The following is a 17,991-nucleotide window of genomic DNA, read 5'->3' as shown; positions in this document are numbered from 1 at the left end:
TTTGAAACAACATGGATGGAGCAAGAGTGTATTATGCTATGTGAAATAAATCAGTCAGAGAAGACAAATACCATATGACTTCACTCATACATGGAAGAAACAAAACAGATGAACATAGAGGAAGGGAAAAAAAGAGGGAAGTAAACCATAAGAGACTCTCAACTATAGAGAACAATCTGAGAGTTAATGGAAGGAGGTGGGTGGGAGATGTACTAAATGGGTGATGGGTATGAAAGAGGGCACTTGTTATGACAAGAACTGGATGTTATATGTAAGTGATGACTCACTAAATTCTACTCCTGAAACCAATATTACACTATATGTTAACTAGCTAGAATTTAAATAAAAATTTGAAGAAAAATAATAAATATATATATATATTTCCCATATCATTATAGGATATGGGATATATTCATCTGTATTTTCTTCTATACCTTTTTTTACATTTCATCATTTAATCTATCTGAAGTTGTATGTGTGTGTGTTTTTGTGTGTATGTGTGTTTTAAGAGAGGAATGTAGCCTTTTCTTTTTTACCAACTAGTCATTCCTTGTAGCCCACTCATTCAATCATTTATTATGCTTTTACTGATTTGAAATGCCATTTTATTATTTGCTAAATTTATATGTATAAATTAAGGCCAGTTTCTGGGCATGCTTTCTATTTTGTTGATTTTTCTTTCTATCCTTGAGCCATACCACATTATTTTAATTATCATGCTTATAATATGTAAGTGTGCTTTAACTAATCTTGTTCTCAAGATTTTTCAGTTGCTTTGTTTATTCTTCTGTTAAATCTAAAAAAGTTTGCAACTTTAGAATGGAGTTACATAGTACCTATAAGTCATTTGGAGGAAGAAATAACATCTTTAAGAATGGAATTTTCTTTTCCAGAATTTAGTATATCTTTCCATTTCATTTGTCTTTTCAAAAAGTCCATCAAGAGAAAAATATACATTATATGGTCATGAAAAATTATTTTATTATAGTATTAGATTTATAGTGCTGGTATTTTATCTGTGATAAGTGAAGTTTGGTGCTCTTTTGGGTTTATTTTGAGGGGTATATTCAGCAAAATAAGTTGAGAAGATTTTCATTGTTCTGCTTCTTTGGTACAATTTCTTTTTATTAATTTGCATTATTTAATTATTAATTTTCATGTTCCAGAAGTGGAGCTAGAAGCACATTCCCCCCTGAGATTGTGCATGGTAGATTTCTCTTTACATATGTGCACAGAGAAGAGGGTAAAACATGAACATCCTCCTGAGAACTGATGGGAGAAAGTGGGAGCTTGCTAGCCAAAAGGAGAAACTGGTAACTTATTCCTCATCACTCGGTGATTACAGGGCAGTCAGTCAGTAGACTCATTGCGATGGATTCTGCTCCAGGGCAAGCAGAGTTTCTGTAATGGGTCAGTGGGTGCATTAGGTGGGTAGGCCTGTCTTGGTGCATTCCATGCATCTGCCGAGGCAGCCCTGGGCATCCTGTAGGATGTGGGGCTGGGGTTGTGGGGCTGGAGTTCCTAAAGCAAAAATGATCCATCATGAGAAAACCAAACCAAACCCCAAATCTGATCACATAATTGTATTTCAAATAGAGCAGTGATGCAGAAATCCAAACTGCTGCAATGGACGTAAGAGGAATGAGCTTTATATCTAAAGACCCCTGGCATCAACTTCTTTGGCTGTCACTTTGGTGGCTTAGATCGGAGAGTGTTATTTGCTAGAGGAGAGGGATGGTCACAAGGTTCCAGAGGAATTGTCCCAGGAAGTCCTAAAAAAATTGCACTCCTTCAGGTTTACTTTTCTGAGAGTCATGTGGAGAAATGGTTTCCTTTTAAATGGTGGCTTTGCTCTTTTTTTGCTTTTTCTTAAAGCATTACTTTTCTTTTCCAATATCAATTCTGTAGTTACATACCACTTTTTTTTTAACATGAAACTTTTCCACTCCAGGTCAAAATATAACTTATTCAATGCTAGACCTAACATTCTCAAAGACCTCAGAAAAATAATAGTTAACAGTGTCATAGACATCTATATCTTATTTCTTACCTTAAAAGGGAATGCCCTTGGTGTTTGAGATGACTATTCCTTCTCATGATATGGGGTATTTTTATATTATTAATGTTATTATCAGAAATAACTGTTAAAATTTTTCAGATGCCTTGGAACAACAATGGGGAGAATCATATGATTTTTTTTCTTTTGTGCATTACAGTGGTCCCCACCTTATCTGAGTGTTTACTATTCATAGTCTCACTTTCCGTGGTTTCAGTTGACTGCAGTCAACTGCGGTCCGGAAGCAGATGATCCTCCTTCTGACACAGCGTCAGAAGGTCAATGGTATCCCAATACTATATCGTAGAGCCTGTGTCCTTCACCTCACTTCGTGGCATCCATAGGCATTTTATCATCTCACATCATCCATCATGAGAAGGGTGAGTACAGTACAATAAGATATTTTGAGAGAGACCACATTCACATAACTTTTATTACAGTATATTGTTAGAATTTTTTATTTTATTATTATTGCTATTAATCTCTTGTGCCTAATTTATAAATTAAACTTTCTAATAAGCATGTATGTATAGGAAAAAACATAGTATATATATGGTTCCGTACTGTCTGGGGTTTCAGGGAGCCACTGAGGATCCTGGAACGTGTCCCCTGCAGATAAGCAGGGATGATTGTATTGAGATGATGTTTTTGAATAAAAATCCTAGGATTTAGCTATCCTTCAATTTTTAGAATAAACCTTATTCAGTTCTGAAAAATTATTTATATAGTATTGGATTTATGTTGTTAATACCTTAGTTAAAGCAAATGAAAAATTTTTTTTGCTACGTTGGCTTTGTTTTGAGGGTTATATTAACTTTGATAAATAATTTAGCAAGTGTTTCATCATTCTGTAATCTTGGAACAGTTTAAATAACATGAGAGTTGTTACTTGAATGTTTTCAAAGACTTGTTCATAAAACACTCTGGACCCAACTCCTTTTTTGGAGATAGTTATTTGAACATTAAAAAAAAGTCTTCCATGAGTATCACTCTAGTACAGCTTTCCAATTCTTACTGAATCCATTTACTTGAAAATTGCACATTTCATTGGATTCTAAGAATTTGTTGCCATAGAGCTATAAAGTTTATTTTTATAATTAAAATAATTTGTTTCACATCTATGCTTATATTGCCAAGTATTTGTTTCTCTCTCTCTAGTTTGCATATTTTAATGCTCTTTGTATAGATGAGATACTGTTTATTAATCAATTTACTTATATATCAATTCCACTGTTATTTTCCTGCTCTTATTTAATTTCTGCTTTTATTTTGATTAATTTTTTCCCTACATTTTTCTTTTTTAATTAATTAATTAGTTAATTTATCCCTACATTTTTCTAAGATTTATTTTTATGTATTCTCTACTACATGTTCTGCATTAGTCTTATTTAAAAATAATTATGGTCAAAGATTTTGTAAATTAGCTTTTTAAAAAATATTCTTTTTAGATTTATCAAAAAGATACATGTTTTTAAAAATCAGAAAATAATTAAGAACTAGATTCAGTAAACCCATTTTCAATGGGTAATAGAAAGAAAATAAGAAAGGAGACACCAATGTTTAATACTCCATGCAGTTATCACATTGGGGTTGTTTGGTCTTTATTAAAGTTTCAGTTTGCATATAGGAAAAGTTTCACAAGATTAAATCATGAGATCCAAATACACTCAGGGTTTTGACTAAATTGATGTAATTATTACCAACATTGCCTGTTTGAGGCAACTATGACATTATTGCAATAGGGAACAATCCATCACATTTCCTTCAGACTTGCCCTGTGGCCTGGGTTCATTTTCTCAGACACCTGCAGGACTCAATACTCGAATGCCTTGCTCTGCATCTGCCCCTTTGACTTTCACATATTTCTTAACAAGAAACACAATAGAGTTTTATTCTTCCTCAATTAAATGGAATTACAATGGCAAAAATTGAAATCCAATGACCAATTTTAGTTTTAAAAACTAGAAGAGGAAAAAAAAGATGTTATTATCAATAATGAATTTGGAAAGAATTCTTTAAAACATAATGAGGGCAAGTTATATGGGATATAACTGTATTCTATCCTTATATATGTTTCTCTATAAAGGTGCCGAGGTGAATTCCACTGCTTTCTTGGATGCTTCCTCTCCTGCACTGCCAATGCCCAGGGGGTAACCAGTCTTCAATGGTGGCTCAATCCAACTCTTTCATTTAGACTTAGATCTCACTCCAATTTAGGCTTCTCTTTCTCTTCTTCCATACCTAGAAATTCAGGCAAAGTACTTTAACATCAGATTAAACTGTGAGCAGGTTTGCCAAGGCTGCTCTAAAAAACTCTCTCCTATTCCCATCTCTCTCCCCTTCTACTCTCCTGCACCCACCCCTTTCCTCCTAGCTTAGAAGGAAAATCTTTTACCACTTTCTCCAGAAACTTCCTCAGTGACCTCTGTCCCCACCCTTTCCCCCCAAATCAGGACACACCCAGGTCTTACGACTTCTGGGAGTGATGGGTGCAAATTAGTTCTTGACTCACTGCGTTTGTACAGAAACCTCAACCAGACCACTTTGTAACCAGCTTTGAGCAACAGGAGGTGGGCCACTGATGAGTCTCAAACAGACCTCATTTATTTTTTAGTCGTGTTTCTTCTCAAGGCAAGGACTCTGGATTTTCAAAAGTCAAGAATTTTTTTAAACTCATAGAGAGCTTATTAGGTACAAGAACGATTTATTTCCATACCTTTGTGTACTTAAACTCAAATTCTCTTTCTATTCAACCCAGTCCTGGTAGAACTATGTTTTACCTCCTGAGAGACTCATATGTACCGGACCAGTAAGAGCTTTGCCTGTTGTCTGGCGTGAATAGTTAATTAATGATGTTTCATTTTCCTGGAGATGAAAATGTTGAAGTCATTCTCATGAATTAAAGTTAAATCTGGTAAAATCTTCCCACTACTTTCTTTTGCTTCTTGCTAAATACTCATCCTCTGAAACCAAATTCGCAGAGACTTTTGCTGGAACAAAAGAACCCCAAATATTGCTTTGCAGATTTTGTTGGTATTCTCTTTAAGTTATAAGCTCTCTGAAGGCAGACTCCTTAACTGGTTTGTTCCTGATAATATCCTTAGCGCCCAACAGAGTGTCGACTCTTAGTTGGAGCTCAATTAATCGTTACTGAATCAGTTAATAAACAATGAACATAGGAAAGCCTCAGAAGGTTACGCTAGTAGGAAAGCAGAATAAAATATGGAACTTCACAATATAAAAAAAAAATTTAAAACCTAATCCCAGAAGTCATCATCATAGGGCTTACATTAAGAAGGACTCCCTTTCCCGCAGGTCCCAACTCCCAGTATCTGTTTTGTGGGATCAGGGTAGTAGTGGTGGAATGCGGCTAACATGCTCCAAACAGGTATCCTTAGACATTCTTTCACGTTTGGTTTTCATGACTAAGGAACTGGCAGAGATCTGTAACACTTTTTCCAAAGTACTTCTCAGAAATCATATTAAGGAAAACTTCAGATTGAGGATTAAGGACATCTGAAGGGAGGAGGAATAGGGTTAAGGGTGAGAAGGCCAGGAGATGCCTTAGTTGTTGGTAACCAAGGCAAAGGCAGAAAAACACAACAAGGATTCTGTTCAAACAGCACACATGACTTGGGACCCAACTTTGTCCCATGTTCCCCCTCCTGTGGAGAAGCTCTCAGGAACTAATAACTGCTTGCTTTTCTTTAAAGTCTGTTTCCTCCTAAGTGTTCTCCTGCAGATGGGTTGACTTGGCAGCAATAGTGGAATCTTCAAAAGCGGGGGTGGAGAACAGGGGGTGTTCATTGACCCAGACAGGAAAAATGGCTCCCCACCTACTTTAGTTTGGCAGCTTTGAGGTAGAGGGAAAAAATTAGACAGCTGTAAATAATATTTGGAAGAACCAGAGGTAAAATTTCCACACATAGAAGAAAGAAACCTGTCACAAAGCTGAGGCAGGATGTGCTTTTGCGAACATAGAGGAAGAGTTGATTGATCCTGAGAGAGTTAGTCACATGTGATTCCCCCAGGCAGGGAGAAGGGCTCAACCAGAGGGCAGCGCTGGAACACTGCAGGCCTGGGTAGGCCTGTGTGGGACATGAGCTGGATGGGCAGCTGGGGGAGAAGGTTTCTGTCATATAGGCTTGGCTCCAAACTCCTTTCTCTTTTGCTTGCTTTCCCTGTCCTCACCCAACCTTTCACTTTTGGACACTTTCATTTCTGGTCGTATAAAGTTTTACTGTAATAAGATTGGTGACCCCAGTTAGACACACTGGAATTGGAATAAATTCTTAGATTAAGTGCAGAAATATTTCAGCAGTTATAGGTTGAATTTTGTGCCCCCCTGCACTGTGCCCCCATATTCATATGTTGAAGTCCTAACCTCAGAACCTCAGAATGTGAGAGAAGGCCAACAGTGTGGCTGGACAACCGTGTGCTAAAGAGATTAGGCATGTCATTCATGGATCCAATTAACCATTTCAGCAGAAACCAGAAAAGATCTGTGGGGGAACTTCTTGTATGATGATTTGGGCCCCTGTGAATTGCATGGGAAGCCAATAAGGTTTTTTGGGAATTTAGTACCAGCAGAAACACTGCTAGCCTGGACTGAAAGGGACAGAGACAGCATGAAATGAAGGAAGAATGACTCCTAAGGTGGTTCAGGGGCTACCTTCCTCCAGGGGGTAAGGCTGCCACCCAGGGGCAGGGCCACACCCACCTTCTGGTGAGCCCTGAGGATGGAGCATTTAGCCAAAGAGGATCATTCTCAAGCCTTTAAATCTAATAGAATTTGCCCTGCTATATTTCAGACTTGGTTGAGAACTGTAGCCCCCTTTTCAAACCCTGTGATTTCTCCTTTTTGGAAAGGATATGTGTATTCTACGCCTGTCCCACCATTGTGTTTTGGAAGCAGGTAACTTTCTGTATGGCTTCACAGGTTCACAACTGGAAAGCAATTGTGTTTCAAGATGCATCATCCCCCAAGTCTTAACCATACCTGATTTAGATGATATTTAAGATGAGATTTTGGACCTAAGAGTTGATGTTGGAAAGACTTTTAGGGCTGTTGGGTTGTATTTTGCATGAATGAAGGACGTGAATGAAACAGAGTGTTATGGGTGGAACTGTGTCTCTCCTCAGAATGTGATTATATTTGGAGATAGGGTCTTCACCAAGTTAAAATGAAGTTATCAGGGTGGACCCTAATCAAATATGACTGTTGTCTTTATAAAAAGGAGTCTTTTGGAGACAGCCTCACAAATAGGGACAAATGCCATGTGAACATGAAGACAGCCATCTACAAGCCAAGGAGAGAGGCCTGGAACAGAGCCTTCCCTCACAGTCCTCAGGAACCAATCCTGCCAATACCTTAATCCTGGTCTTCTGGCCTCCAGAACCATGAGACACTACATTTTGATTGTTTAAACCCCCCAGCCTGTGGTATTTTGCTGTAGCAGCCCTAACAAACCAATACAACAGTCACAAAGCCACCTTGAGTTATTTTCCTTTAAAAAGAGCAAATGCCTAACTATTAATTTGCCCTATTTTAAGGGCTTTTTGTTCATAGTTCATATCAGGTCGGTCTGTTTTGTTATCTTATAAACTAGGTCCATGGATCTTAGTGAAGTTTCTAACCTCTCATGTGCCTGGGTTTTCAGCAGTGACAACCTGATGGCTCACTAGAAGGAACACTGGATTGAACATTACCCAGAAGGTATTGGCTTTGCAACCACCATTGTGGTAGGTCACCTAGGATTTCCCGGCTCAACTGCTGCTTAGTAAAAAGAAAGGGCCAGCTTAGATGGTTTCTAATATCCTTTTCAATTCTAAGATTCTGTAATAATGTGATTTTATCTCAAAGTTGAAGTCAGTATAACCTAACCAAGTGGAGGAAGCGGAGCCATTAAAAATTTTGGATAGAAGGAAGGGCGCTCAGTGTGGTATCCCTGCTTCTTGGGGGATTTTGTTTAGGGTGTAGTAAATGTACTCAGGATTGTAATACTGTACTTGATTGTATTCAATTCACTGTGCACACACACACACACACAGTACAAACTGCTTTTATTCAGCAGTTTCAAATTTAACTCCCTACAGAAGCAGGCAGCTAATGTGATGGAGCAAAGTGACCAGGTGAGAACTAGGAACACTTAGGGAGTCATCTCAAGGGGGCAACTGATTCTCAGTTCCAATCCATTGTTGCTAGAAGAGAATAGTGAGCTTGGGATTGCCAGATCCTAAAGTATTTGATAAACTGATGAATCTGGCCCATTTGTGTAATCTCCCAATTTTTAAATATTGTTTCAAAAACAAAAATCCCACTATGTAGGTCTAACAAGCCACTCGGCAGGTCAAATTTGGAGGAGGCCATCAGTTTGCAATCCTTCTCATAAATGAGAAGCAAAATGTGCCTACTTGACATGAAACATCTGCTTCTGTGAAATTAACTAGATGGTCCCATGTAGATAAAATTAATCTCCATACCTAAAATGAGTTATGAAATGTTAGTCAACCTTATGTAAGAGAGTGGCACAAATTAAGTTGAACAGATCATTTAAAAAACCCTTAGTTTCAGTATTCATTTTAACTTCTCACTCAAAGCTGCTAAAGAGCAGTATTCTATGAATCCACACTGGATTTTTCTCTCTCTTGGTTTTCAGGCCATCTTCTCTTTGAAGTAGTAGAACAATGGCGAAATGACCATTGGAATCAAGCTAATCAAGGGGAAAGAGTCATAAATACTTCCTGAATAACAAATATTAAACATATTAGCCTAAATTTAAATATGGCCTTTCCCCCAAGAAGCTGAGAAAAGTTAACATTTTGCTCTTAAAATATTTTTGTAAGTTAGCTAAATAACGAGTTAACTAATAAAGATTCCTATTCCCATTGGACAGAGAAGGAAATATTAAAAGATTAATTTCTGGTTTTCCAAGTTGTGGCCTGAACTGAATAAAAACTTTTGAGACTTTTTCTAATAGACCACTTATTAGAATCAAGCCAGCTGCTGAGAAAAGAAATCCTCAAATTCCTCTGGGCCATTTACCATGGGCCAACACCTCGGCACACACAATCTTAGAAGATCCACACACAAAAAAGTCCAATCCAGGAACCTTGCAATGACTACGTTTTATTTGTCTAATTAGATCAAGTTCCTGGCACTGTGTCTGACACAAAGTAGGGCGTTCCATGTTTGTGGAACAGAGATCATTTACGGGTGATGTCTAGAATGTCGTGATTATATTGGCGATGCCCAAGCTCTCTAAAATTCCCGGACCATCTTGCCTTTGGATATACTTTCATGCAGGACTCAAACGGCTATATACTGTGCTGTTGTTTTTTCCACCTTCCCATTTTTCTGCTATCTGACATACAATTTGGATAGGGTGTGCACAGCTTGGGTAAGATTACGGGCCTTGCCAAGATGGAGGCTCTGCCATAAACGGAGACAAAAGAGAAATCAAATCATAGGTTAAGAGAGTTTGGCAGCAATGAAGTATCACCCTTTATTGCCCATGTCTCTTTGCCACCTTCAGTCCTTGAATATGACAGTCACTCGTGAATCACAGTGGCTACAGGCATTCCACGCGGCTTGGAGTTCTAGCAGAAAAGTGGGGAGACCTTTCTGAAGCTACTGCACTCACACAAAGGATGATGTAAGAAGTGGAGGTCTGGGTGGTTTTTGATGGGACTGTTTGGTTACATTTAATAACTTATCTATTTATTGGGGGGGGTCCCTTTAGCTAAGGCAGTATTTTGCTGATTAGAATGAACTTCTTAAATTTTGTTGTTGTTGTTGTTAACACTACATTTCTCCCTATCAAATTTTATAGACATACTTCTTTTCCCTTAGATTTGGATGTTTTACTAGCTAGTCAGACAAAGTGAGGAATGAACCTTTCAGGTATGCCAGCAGCCCTTAAATTAATACAGGGTAGTTACAAAAATGAAACTCCGCCTAAGTGATCCTGTGCTATGATGGAATTTTCCTTCGGGCCCTGCACACACTCTTCTAAACAGCAGTTACCCTGTTTTATGCTCCCTTAAACAATACTTACTTCTCTGTGTATCCCAGATATAGCTGTTCAGAACTTCTCCCAGCAGGTACAAAAAGTTCATTAAGATGGTTGTAGACCCAAAGAAGACGATTCTGGCTCCTGAGCCAATGTGTTCCAGGAAAGGGTACACCCACATCCCAGTTACATGATGCACCCAACATACCCTGCAATAGAATTGGAAAGGAGAAAAAGACAGGAGTTCTTCTCATGTCAGATTTCAAAGCTCCTGCTACTGTGAATATAGACCCCGCCCCGCCTCGCATTCCAACCGTTCTTCAGCAATGCCAGTCACAAGTTTGCTTCTGACACCCAGGAGCTACCGGAAATTTTGTTATTGTTGTTTGTTTGTTTTCTTTTACTTTCTTTAAGATTTAGTTATTTATCTGAGAGAGAAGATGTGTGCACACATTCGTGTGCAGGGGGGAGGGGCAGAGGGAGAGAATCTCAAGCAGACTCCACCCAGAGCACAGAGCCCCATGTGGCGCTCGATCTCACGACCCTGAGATCATGACCTGAGTGGAAATTAAGAGTCAGACACTTAACTGACTGAACCACCCAGGCGCCCCTGTTTTCTTTTACTTTTTATTCTAAGGTAATTTTAGACTCACAGAAGAGTTGCAAATGTGGTACAGAGTTCCGGTAAGCCCTTCACCTCAGCACCCCGGAATGTTAACATCTTTCATAATCACAGTACAATTACAATTAGAAAGATGCCACTAACATTGCTACAACACTACTAACTGGACCGCAGACTTTATTCAGAATTTCCGTTTCCCCATTAATACCCCTTTTCTGGTTCAAGATCCAACAGGGTCCCTGGAGGTCACATCTTCTTAGTCTCCTCCAATCTGGCAGTTCTTGGGCTTCTCCTTGTTTTTCCTGACACTTGATGGGTTCTGATCAGGTATTTGAATCTGTTGTTTTTCTCAATACTGTTATACAATCTTAATTTCTTGCTTACATACGGAAACAATATAGCATCAGGCAAGCACACTGTAATTAAATCTAGGTGAGTATGTGCCAGGCATCTTGCCATACTGTCGTCCAATTGGATAACAGTGCGTACTCAGCAGTGTACTCAGTGTAGACCGCAGTGTGTACCTGCTGATGGAGCCATCCTGTAACCTCACCAATACCTGGCTTCCCACCACCTAGATCTTTGGATCCTATATTTGTCTCTTTTCTTTCTTTTTTTTTTCTCTATTTCACACATACAACGGAATATTACTCAGCTTTCAGAAAGGATGAATACTTACCATTTACATCAATGTGGATGGAACTGGAGGGTATTATGCTGAGCGAAATAAGTCAATCAGAGAAAGATAATTACCATGTGGTTTCACTCATGTGGAATATAAGAAATAGCACAGAGGCTCATAGGGGAAGGGAAAGAAAACTGAATGGGAAGAAATCAGGGAGACAAGCCATGAGGGACTCTTGACTCTGGGAAACAAACTCAGGGTTGCAGAAGGGGAAGTGGGTGGGGGATGGGGTAACTGGGTGATGGGCATTAGGGAAGGCATGTGATGTGATGAGCATTGGGTATTATACGCAACTGATGAATCATTGAACTCTACATCAGAAACTAATGATGTACTATATGTTGGCTAATTGAATTCAAATAAAAAAATACTTGCTTGTAATTGTTCTATTTGTGTTCAGGAGATATTTTAGGCTCAGTGGGGATACAACATCAATAATCTCCACTGTTTTCAGAAGTTTAGTTAGAATATTTGCCTTCATTGATTGGTCCTGACACAACTTCTAAGAGCAATTTTCCAACACCTTCTTGGGCTCATCACTTTATCAACTCTTGTCAATGTTGAAGACTAATGAAAATACAAATAACATTATTGCATGGGGAATAAAGATTACTTTTTATACTTATGTGTTTTGGGGTCATCTTCCTGGTAATCCATGGCTTCAATTTTTGTTAAGCAGTTTGTCTAATTACCTGTTACCTACATATTTACCTCATCAAGGCAGGAAACCTGGGGATCTTTCCCTTAGAGCTTGCAGTCTCAGTGAGGCTGATATCACTCCTGCTCAAGGAGGTGAAAATTGGTTCTGAAGATTTCTGAAGAAATCTTACTCTTCTTATGTGTAAAGCACAGATGCATATATACAAAGAACATAAGCAGATACACAGTTTGTGTTCTTAAAATTTCACAGGCCCAGCAACTTCATGCCTAGGTATACAGCCAAAAGAATTGAAGGTAGGAACACAAACAGGTATTTGTACACCGATGTTCACAGAGGCATTATTCACAATAACCCAAAAGGTGGAAACAACCCAAGTGTTCATCTAGGATTAATGGATACACAAAATTGGTCGATTCATACAATGGAATATGATTCAGCCATGAAGAGGAATGAAATTTTGATACATGCTGCAACATGGACGGATTGAAAACATTGTATTAAGTGAAATAAGCCAGACACAGAAAGACAAATATTGTATGATTCCACCTATATGAGATACTAGAATAGACAAATTCATAGAGATGGAAAGTCTAATAGAAGTTACCAGGGGCTGGTGGGAGTGGGGAATAGGGAGTTAAGGTATAACGAGTACAGAGTTTATGTTGGGGATAAGGAAAATATTTTGGATAAAGATAGTGGTGATGATTATATAGCACTGTGAATGTATTTCATGACACTGAGTTGTACACTTACAAAGGGTTAAAATGATAAATATGTTATGTATATCTTACCACAATAAAACATTTTTATGGGTTGGAGGTTAGGAAAAAAAAATACCTAAAAAGTTTCCTTGGTGGAGGGCTCAGTAATGAAAGAAAGGTGGAAAATGCTGTCTTAGTGGGAAGAGATGCTCATTAGGTCCATCTGGGTCAGCCTGAATAACTGTTCAAACTAAGAGCTTTTTACCAAAAGAGGAAGCAGAGCCAGTTGAGATTTTTCTTTTCTTAAAAAGGCTGAAGGATTTGTGAGAATCAGCAGAAATTAAATTGTTAGAACCACCCTGTGGGGTTCTGAAGCATCATATTCTGTTTGTCCATAAATTAGAGGCAGTTTTATCTTCCTAATCTTTTCTTCACTAGTGTAAGGAGTATTGTGTGCTCATCAAGTGGCTTATTAATTTCCATTGAGATAATAGGCAATATCTCCAAAATGTAATACCATAAAGCTATAACTAATTTTGCAAATCAACTTAAAAATTATAATCTGACTTACTGTAAAACTGTTTCCTCAGTTAGGCAAATTGGGAGCCATTCAAATTATGAATGCTAGTTATATTTTTTTCTACCTGTTCCTGGCTTTCTACTTGTTTCTGGTAGAGACCTTTTGGTAAGGTCTCTAATGCAGACCTCTACTCCTCTGGCATTGTTTGTGATGCACTGTTGGTTTGTATGCAACCATCTCATACTACTGAATAGATGTAACAACCACAACCATATCCCATCTATCTATAGATGGCTCCTAAATTTATATCTCCAGTCTTGACCTCTTCCTGATCTCCAGAGTTCTATACCCTGGTGCCCACTGCATGTGTCCCATGGGAGGATGCGTCTCCAACCTGACACTTCCATGATGTCATCATCATCCCTGCATCCTAATTCCTGCATGACTCTCCCCTCTGCTCCCATCTAACAGCGAACATGCATCTCCACACCTTTCCCTTCTCACACCAGTGGTCGCTACGTTACTGCAGCGGTAGCCTGGGGCAGAAGATGTGGAGTCATCTTGACTTTCCTTTACTCACAACTCACATTCAACCCATCCTTAGATCCCACTGGCTCTACTTTCCAAATATACCCAAGACATCTATTTGTCACCACTGCCAGGTTCAAACCATCGTCACCTCTCACTGGAACCCCTACAAGAGCTTCCTGGGGCTTTGCTTTTACATTTGCCACAGCCTCATCAACAGGCTATTCTCATTAGAGCAGCCAGACTGATCTGGATTAAATGGAAATCAGGTCATGCCACTATTTTGTTCAAAACTCTTGCTTCCCCTCTGGTTAGGGTAAGAGCCAGAGACCCCCGGTGGTTCTTCAAGGCTCTACCTAGGCTTGCCGGGCACTTTTCTTACTTTTCTTCTCCTCTTCTCTCTCTTGCTCATCCACTCCAGCCACATTGACTCTTTGACTTTCCTTAAGAACACTGAACACTCTATATTTGTTTCCGTGCCGGGAACATTTCTCCTTACCCCCATCTCCCCTACAATATTCCCAGTGCTCCCTTGTGTCCTTCGGGATTTTGCTTAAATGACACCTTCTCAATTAGGTCTTCCCAGGCCACTGCATCTAAAAGTTGCAACTTGATCCTGCAAACTCCTATTCTCCATCCCTTTATTTTTTCTCCCCAGCCAGTTAATATACTGTATTTATTTTTTACTAATCTGTTTATTGTGTGTCCAACAAGTGCAGGCATTTTTATCTGTTCAGTTCATAGCTAGATTCTGTGGCCCTTGGAGCAGTGTCTGGCACACAGGTTGTGCTCAATAATTGTTTGTTGAACTAATAACTGAATAAAGAAATATCAAAAACAATAGCATCTGTTTATTAAGCCTTTACCATATGACAGGCACTTTGCCAATAACCTAAAAAAATTTTTAAAAAAGTCTCAACCCCATCCTCTTCCCCAATCCCTATGCCCTTTTCAGTAGAGAACCAGATAGTAAATATTCTCAGTTTTGTAGGCCATACGATCTCTGTCATAGCTGTCAACTTTGCCATTTAGTGCAAAAGTAGCTGTAGATAATATGTAGACAAAAGAGTGTGGTTGCGTTCCAATAAAACAGTGGAAATGTAAAATTCTCAGGGGAGGGAGGTGGATAGGTATTCTGAGTATGGTGCTTTACTAGCATATGGAATCCCCTTCACCTTATTCAACCACCCTATGAGGTATGATTATCCCTATTTCATAGATAACGGAGCTGAGACTGGACTAAAGAACTTGCCTAAAAAAATAGCAAAGCTGGGAAAGCAATGAACAACTGATTTCTTTTCTGCTGCATGGACTTGCTTCCCTAAATGAGGAATTTAATATAGTCTCCAAAAATGGAGTGAAGTTTTTCTTTTTAAAAAAGTTTTCTTGACTACATCCCAGATATAGAAGTCCTGTTATGTGGGTTTCACTGGATTGGTGTGAATGATGCATTCACTTGTCCTAACAAGTTGTGCTTTCGCCATTTGTTTCCTTGATACAATCAAGGCTCAATTTCCTGCACAGAAATGACTCATGGCCTTGCTCATCTATCTGTGGAGAGTTCCCAGTTCTTGGTTGATTTCCATTTCTATCTTGTTCTAAAGCCTTCCTGTCTTAGTGCCCAAATGGCTTATTTTTAAGGTAATGACACCAATTTTAATTTTAGCTTAAAAAATTAATAATGTGTGTGTGTGTGTGCATGTGTGAACACACAAAAAATATGCAGATGTTCTAGTGTCATGAGACTTTTTAGATTGTCTATTTTATTAAATATACCTCCATAATTCACTTGAATGTGCAATTTAAAAAATGACATTTACTAATGCCTCCTATCTAAGTGCTATGTGACACAGATAGCTTTTTTTAAAAGATTTTATTTATTTATTTGTCAGAGAGAGAGACAGAGAGAGAAAGAGCACAAGCAGGGGGAGCTGCAGGCAGAGAGAGAAGCAGGCTTCCCGCTGAGCAAGGAGCCCAATGTGGGACTCCATCCCAGGACCCTGGGATCATGACCTGAGCTGAAGGCAGGTGCTTAACTGACTGAGCCACCCAGGTGTCCCTTGACACAGTGTATCTATATACTATACTGACTCTGTATCTATACTTTGCAATCATTCCTCCCACAACAGTCTGGCTTCTTGTCTTGATACTTCACCAAAACAAAGCAGCTCTTTGATGTCAATTTCTCCTGGTTTTCCTCCTACCTCTTTGGCCACACTTCTTGGTTCTTTTTGTAAGTTCACCCTCCACTACCCACCGTTAAATGTTGGATTTCTTCAGGGTTTGGTTTTTAAGCCTTCTTCTCATATTGTGCATTTTCAGGTAATGAGTTCATTTATGTTCACTGGTTCATGTCTATAACCTATACATAGATATTTCACAAATCTATGTCCTAGTCCAGACCTCTCCTCTGTTTCAGAGAAGTTTATCAAACAGTCCTTAAAACACATTAAACATACCTCAAAATCCATATATCTACAGCCAAAGTTATGCTCTTCTTCCTCAAACCTGGTCCTCCTCTGGTATTCCTTATCTCTGTGCATGGTATTACCAGTCATTCAGTTTTGCAGCTCAAATCTGGGAGTCATCTTTGCTACTCCTCTCTCTTGCATCACAAATATTCAATCCATTATCCTGTCCTGTCAAGGTTATCTCACACATCTCTCCAATATGTTGATTCTTCCCCCCCATCTCCATCAGCAGCATCTTAATTTGTGTTATCATCATCTCTGTTTGGAGTACTGTAATAGTTTCTAGTTGTCTCCACATCTACTAATGTCTCCTTCTGATTCATCCTTACAACTGCCAGAGTAATTTTTTCGAACCAGAAATCTAAACACATTATATCCCTGCTTCAAACATGTCAGTGGCCTCTCATTCCTTTTTTGTTAAAGACTTAATTTTTTTTTTAAGTGACCCTGAGATCACAACCCTGAGATCAAGATCTGAGCTGAGATCAAGAGTCTGGACGCTTAACCAACTGAGCCACCCAGGTGCCCCAAAGACCTACATTTTTAACAAAGTCTAGAGTGTTTATCATAGAGTGGCTTCTATCTGTCTCATACTCCCTCTCATACCTGGCTCTTTTTTTTTTTTTTAAGATTTTATTTATTTTTTTGACAGAGAGAGACACAGCGAGAGAGGGAACACAAGCAGGGGGAGTGGGAGAGGGAGAAGCAGGCTTCCCAGTGAGCAGGGATCCTGATGTGGGGCTCGATCCCAGGACCCTGGGATCACAACCTGAGCCGAAGGCAGATGCTTAACGACTGAACCACTCAGGTGCCCCTCATATCTGGCTCTTGTTACACTGGCTTTCATTTGGTTCCTTGATTTTACCATATTCCTTCCTGCCATGTGAGATTTTTACATGTTCCTCTTTCTGCCTATGCTGTTAGTTCCCCATCCCTTAGACTCATTAGGTTATATTTCTCCTTTATATCTTAGCTCAACTATTATAACTTACCAGTCATCACTTAGGAAAATTTTCCTTGATCTACTAAGTTAGGTCAGATTTTATAAGTTCTCATAGAGCCATGAATCTATTTTTTAAGCTCTTCTTTTATCAGCACTTAAATTTGAATAATATCTTTAGTTGAATATGTTTTCTTCTCATCTAGAGTACTAGAGTATCTAAATTCTGTGAGGTGAGGGGCTGTTTTTACTTCCTTTTTTAATTTTTATTTTTACTTTTTAGAGAGGGAGGTCAAGGAGGGGCAGAGGGAGAGAGAGAATCTTTTTTTTTTTTTTGAAGATTTTATTTATTTGACAGAGAGAGACCCAGCGAGAGAGGGAACACAAGCAGGGGGAGTGGGAGAGGAAGAAGCAGGCTTTCTGCTGAGCAGGGAGCCTGATGCAGGGCTCAAACCCAGGACCCTGGGATCATGACCTGAGCCGAAGGCAGACGCTTAACGACTGAGCCACCCAGGCGCCCCAGAGAGAGAGAATCTTAAGCAGGCTCCATGCTCAGTGTGGAGCCTGATGTGGGGCTTGATTTCACGACCCTGAGACTGTGACCTGAACCAAAATCAAGAGCCAGATGCTTAACCGACTGAGCCACCCAGACGCCCCTATTTTTACTTCTCATGGTATCACCAGCATTTAGTTTATCTGTCACATAGTAGGAGAATGAATGAAAGAATGAGTAAGTAGCATTTAAGCTGTGATAGGAAGGAGAAGTAAGAGTTAGCTGAACAGAGATGGGAGGCA

The 17,991-nt window shown here is 39.1% G+C and overlaps 1 protein-coding gene across 7 annotated transcripts in view; it reads right to left on the bottom strand.

Annotated features, from left to right (window-relative positions):
• Nucleotides 1–17,991, bottom strand: part of AIG1 (androgen induced 1) — a 373,835-nt gene that overhangs the window by 53,028 nt on the left and 302,816 nt on the right. For 3 of the 7 annotated variants that reach the window (XM_081827458.1, XM_081827459.1, XM_081827454.1), the window contains 2 exons: nt 10,114–10,277; nt 3,616–4,297 (listed from right to left, as the gene is read on the bottom strand). The exons of 3 other annotated variants lie outside the window; for them this stretch is intronic. In XM_081827458.1, coding sequence (XP_081683584.1) covers nt 4,260–4,297; nt 10,114–10,277 — 202 coding nt within the window. In that variant the 3' untranslated portion in view covers nt 3,616–4,259. Of the gene's footprint in view, nt 1–3,615; nt 4,298–7,426; nt 9,489–10,113; nt 10,278–17,991 lie in introns of those variants that run through there. One more of the 7 variants, XM_081827455.1, reaches the window with a different exon arrangement.

This window comes from Leptonychotes weddellii, chromosome 8, assembly GCF_054177405.1.
Source record: "Leptonychotes weddellii isolate Sample4059 chromosome 8, ASM5417740v2, whole genome shotgun sequence".
NCBI lineage: Eukaryota > Metazoa > Chordata > Mammalia > Carnivora > Phocidae > Leptonychotes > Leptonychotes weddellii.
This window is presented reverse-complemented; position numbering and strand designations above follow the sequence as displayed.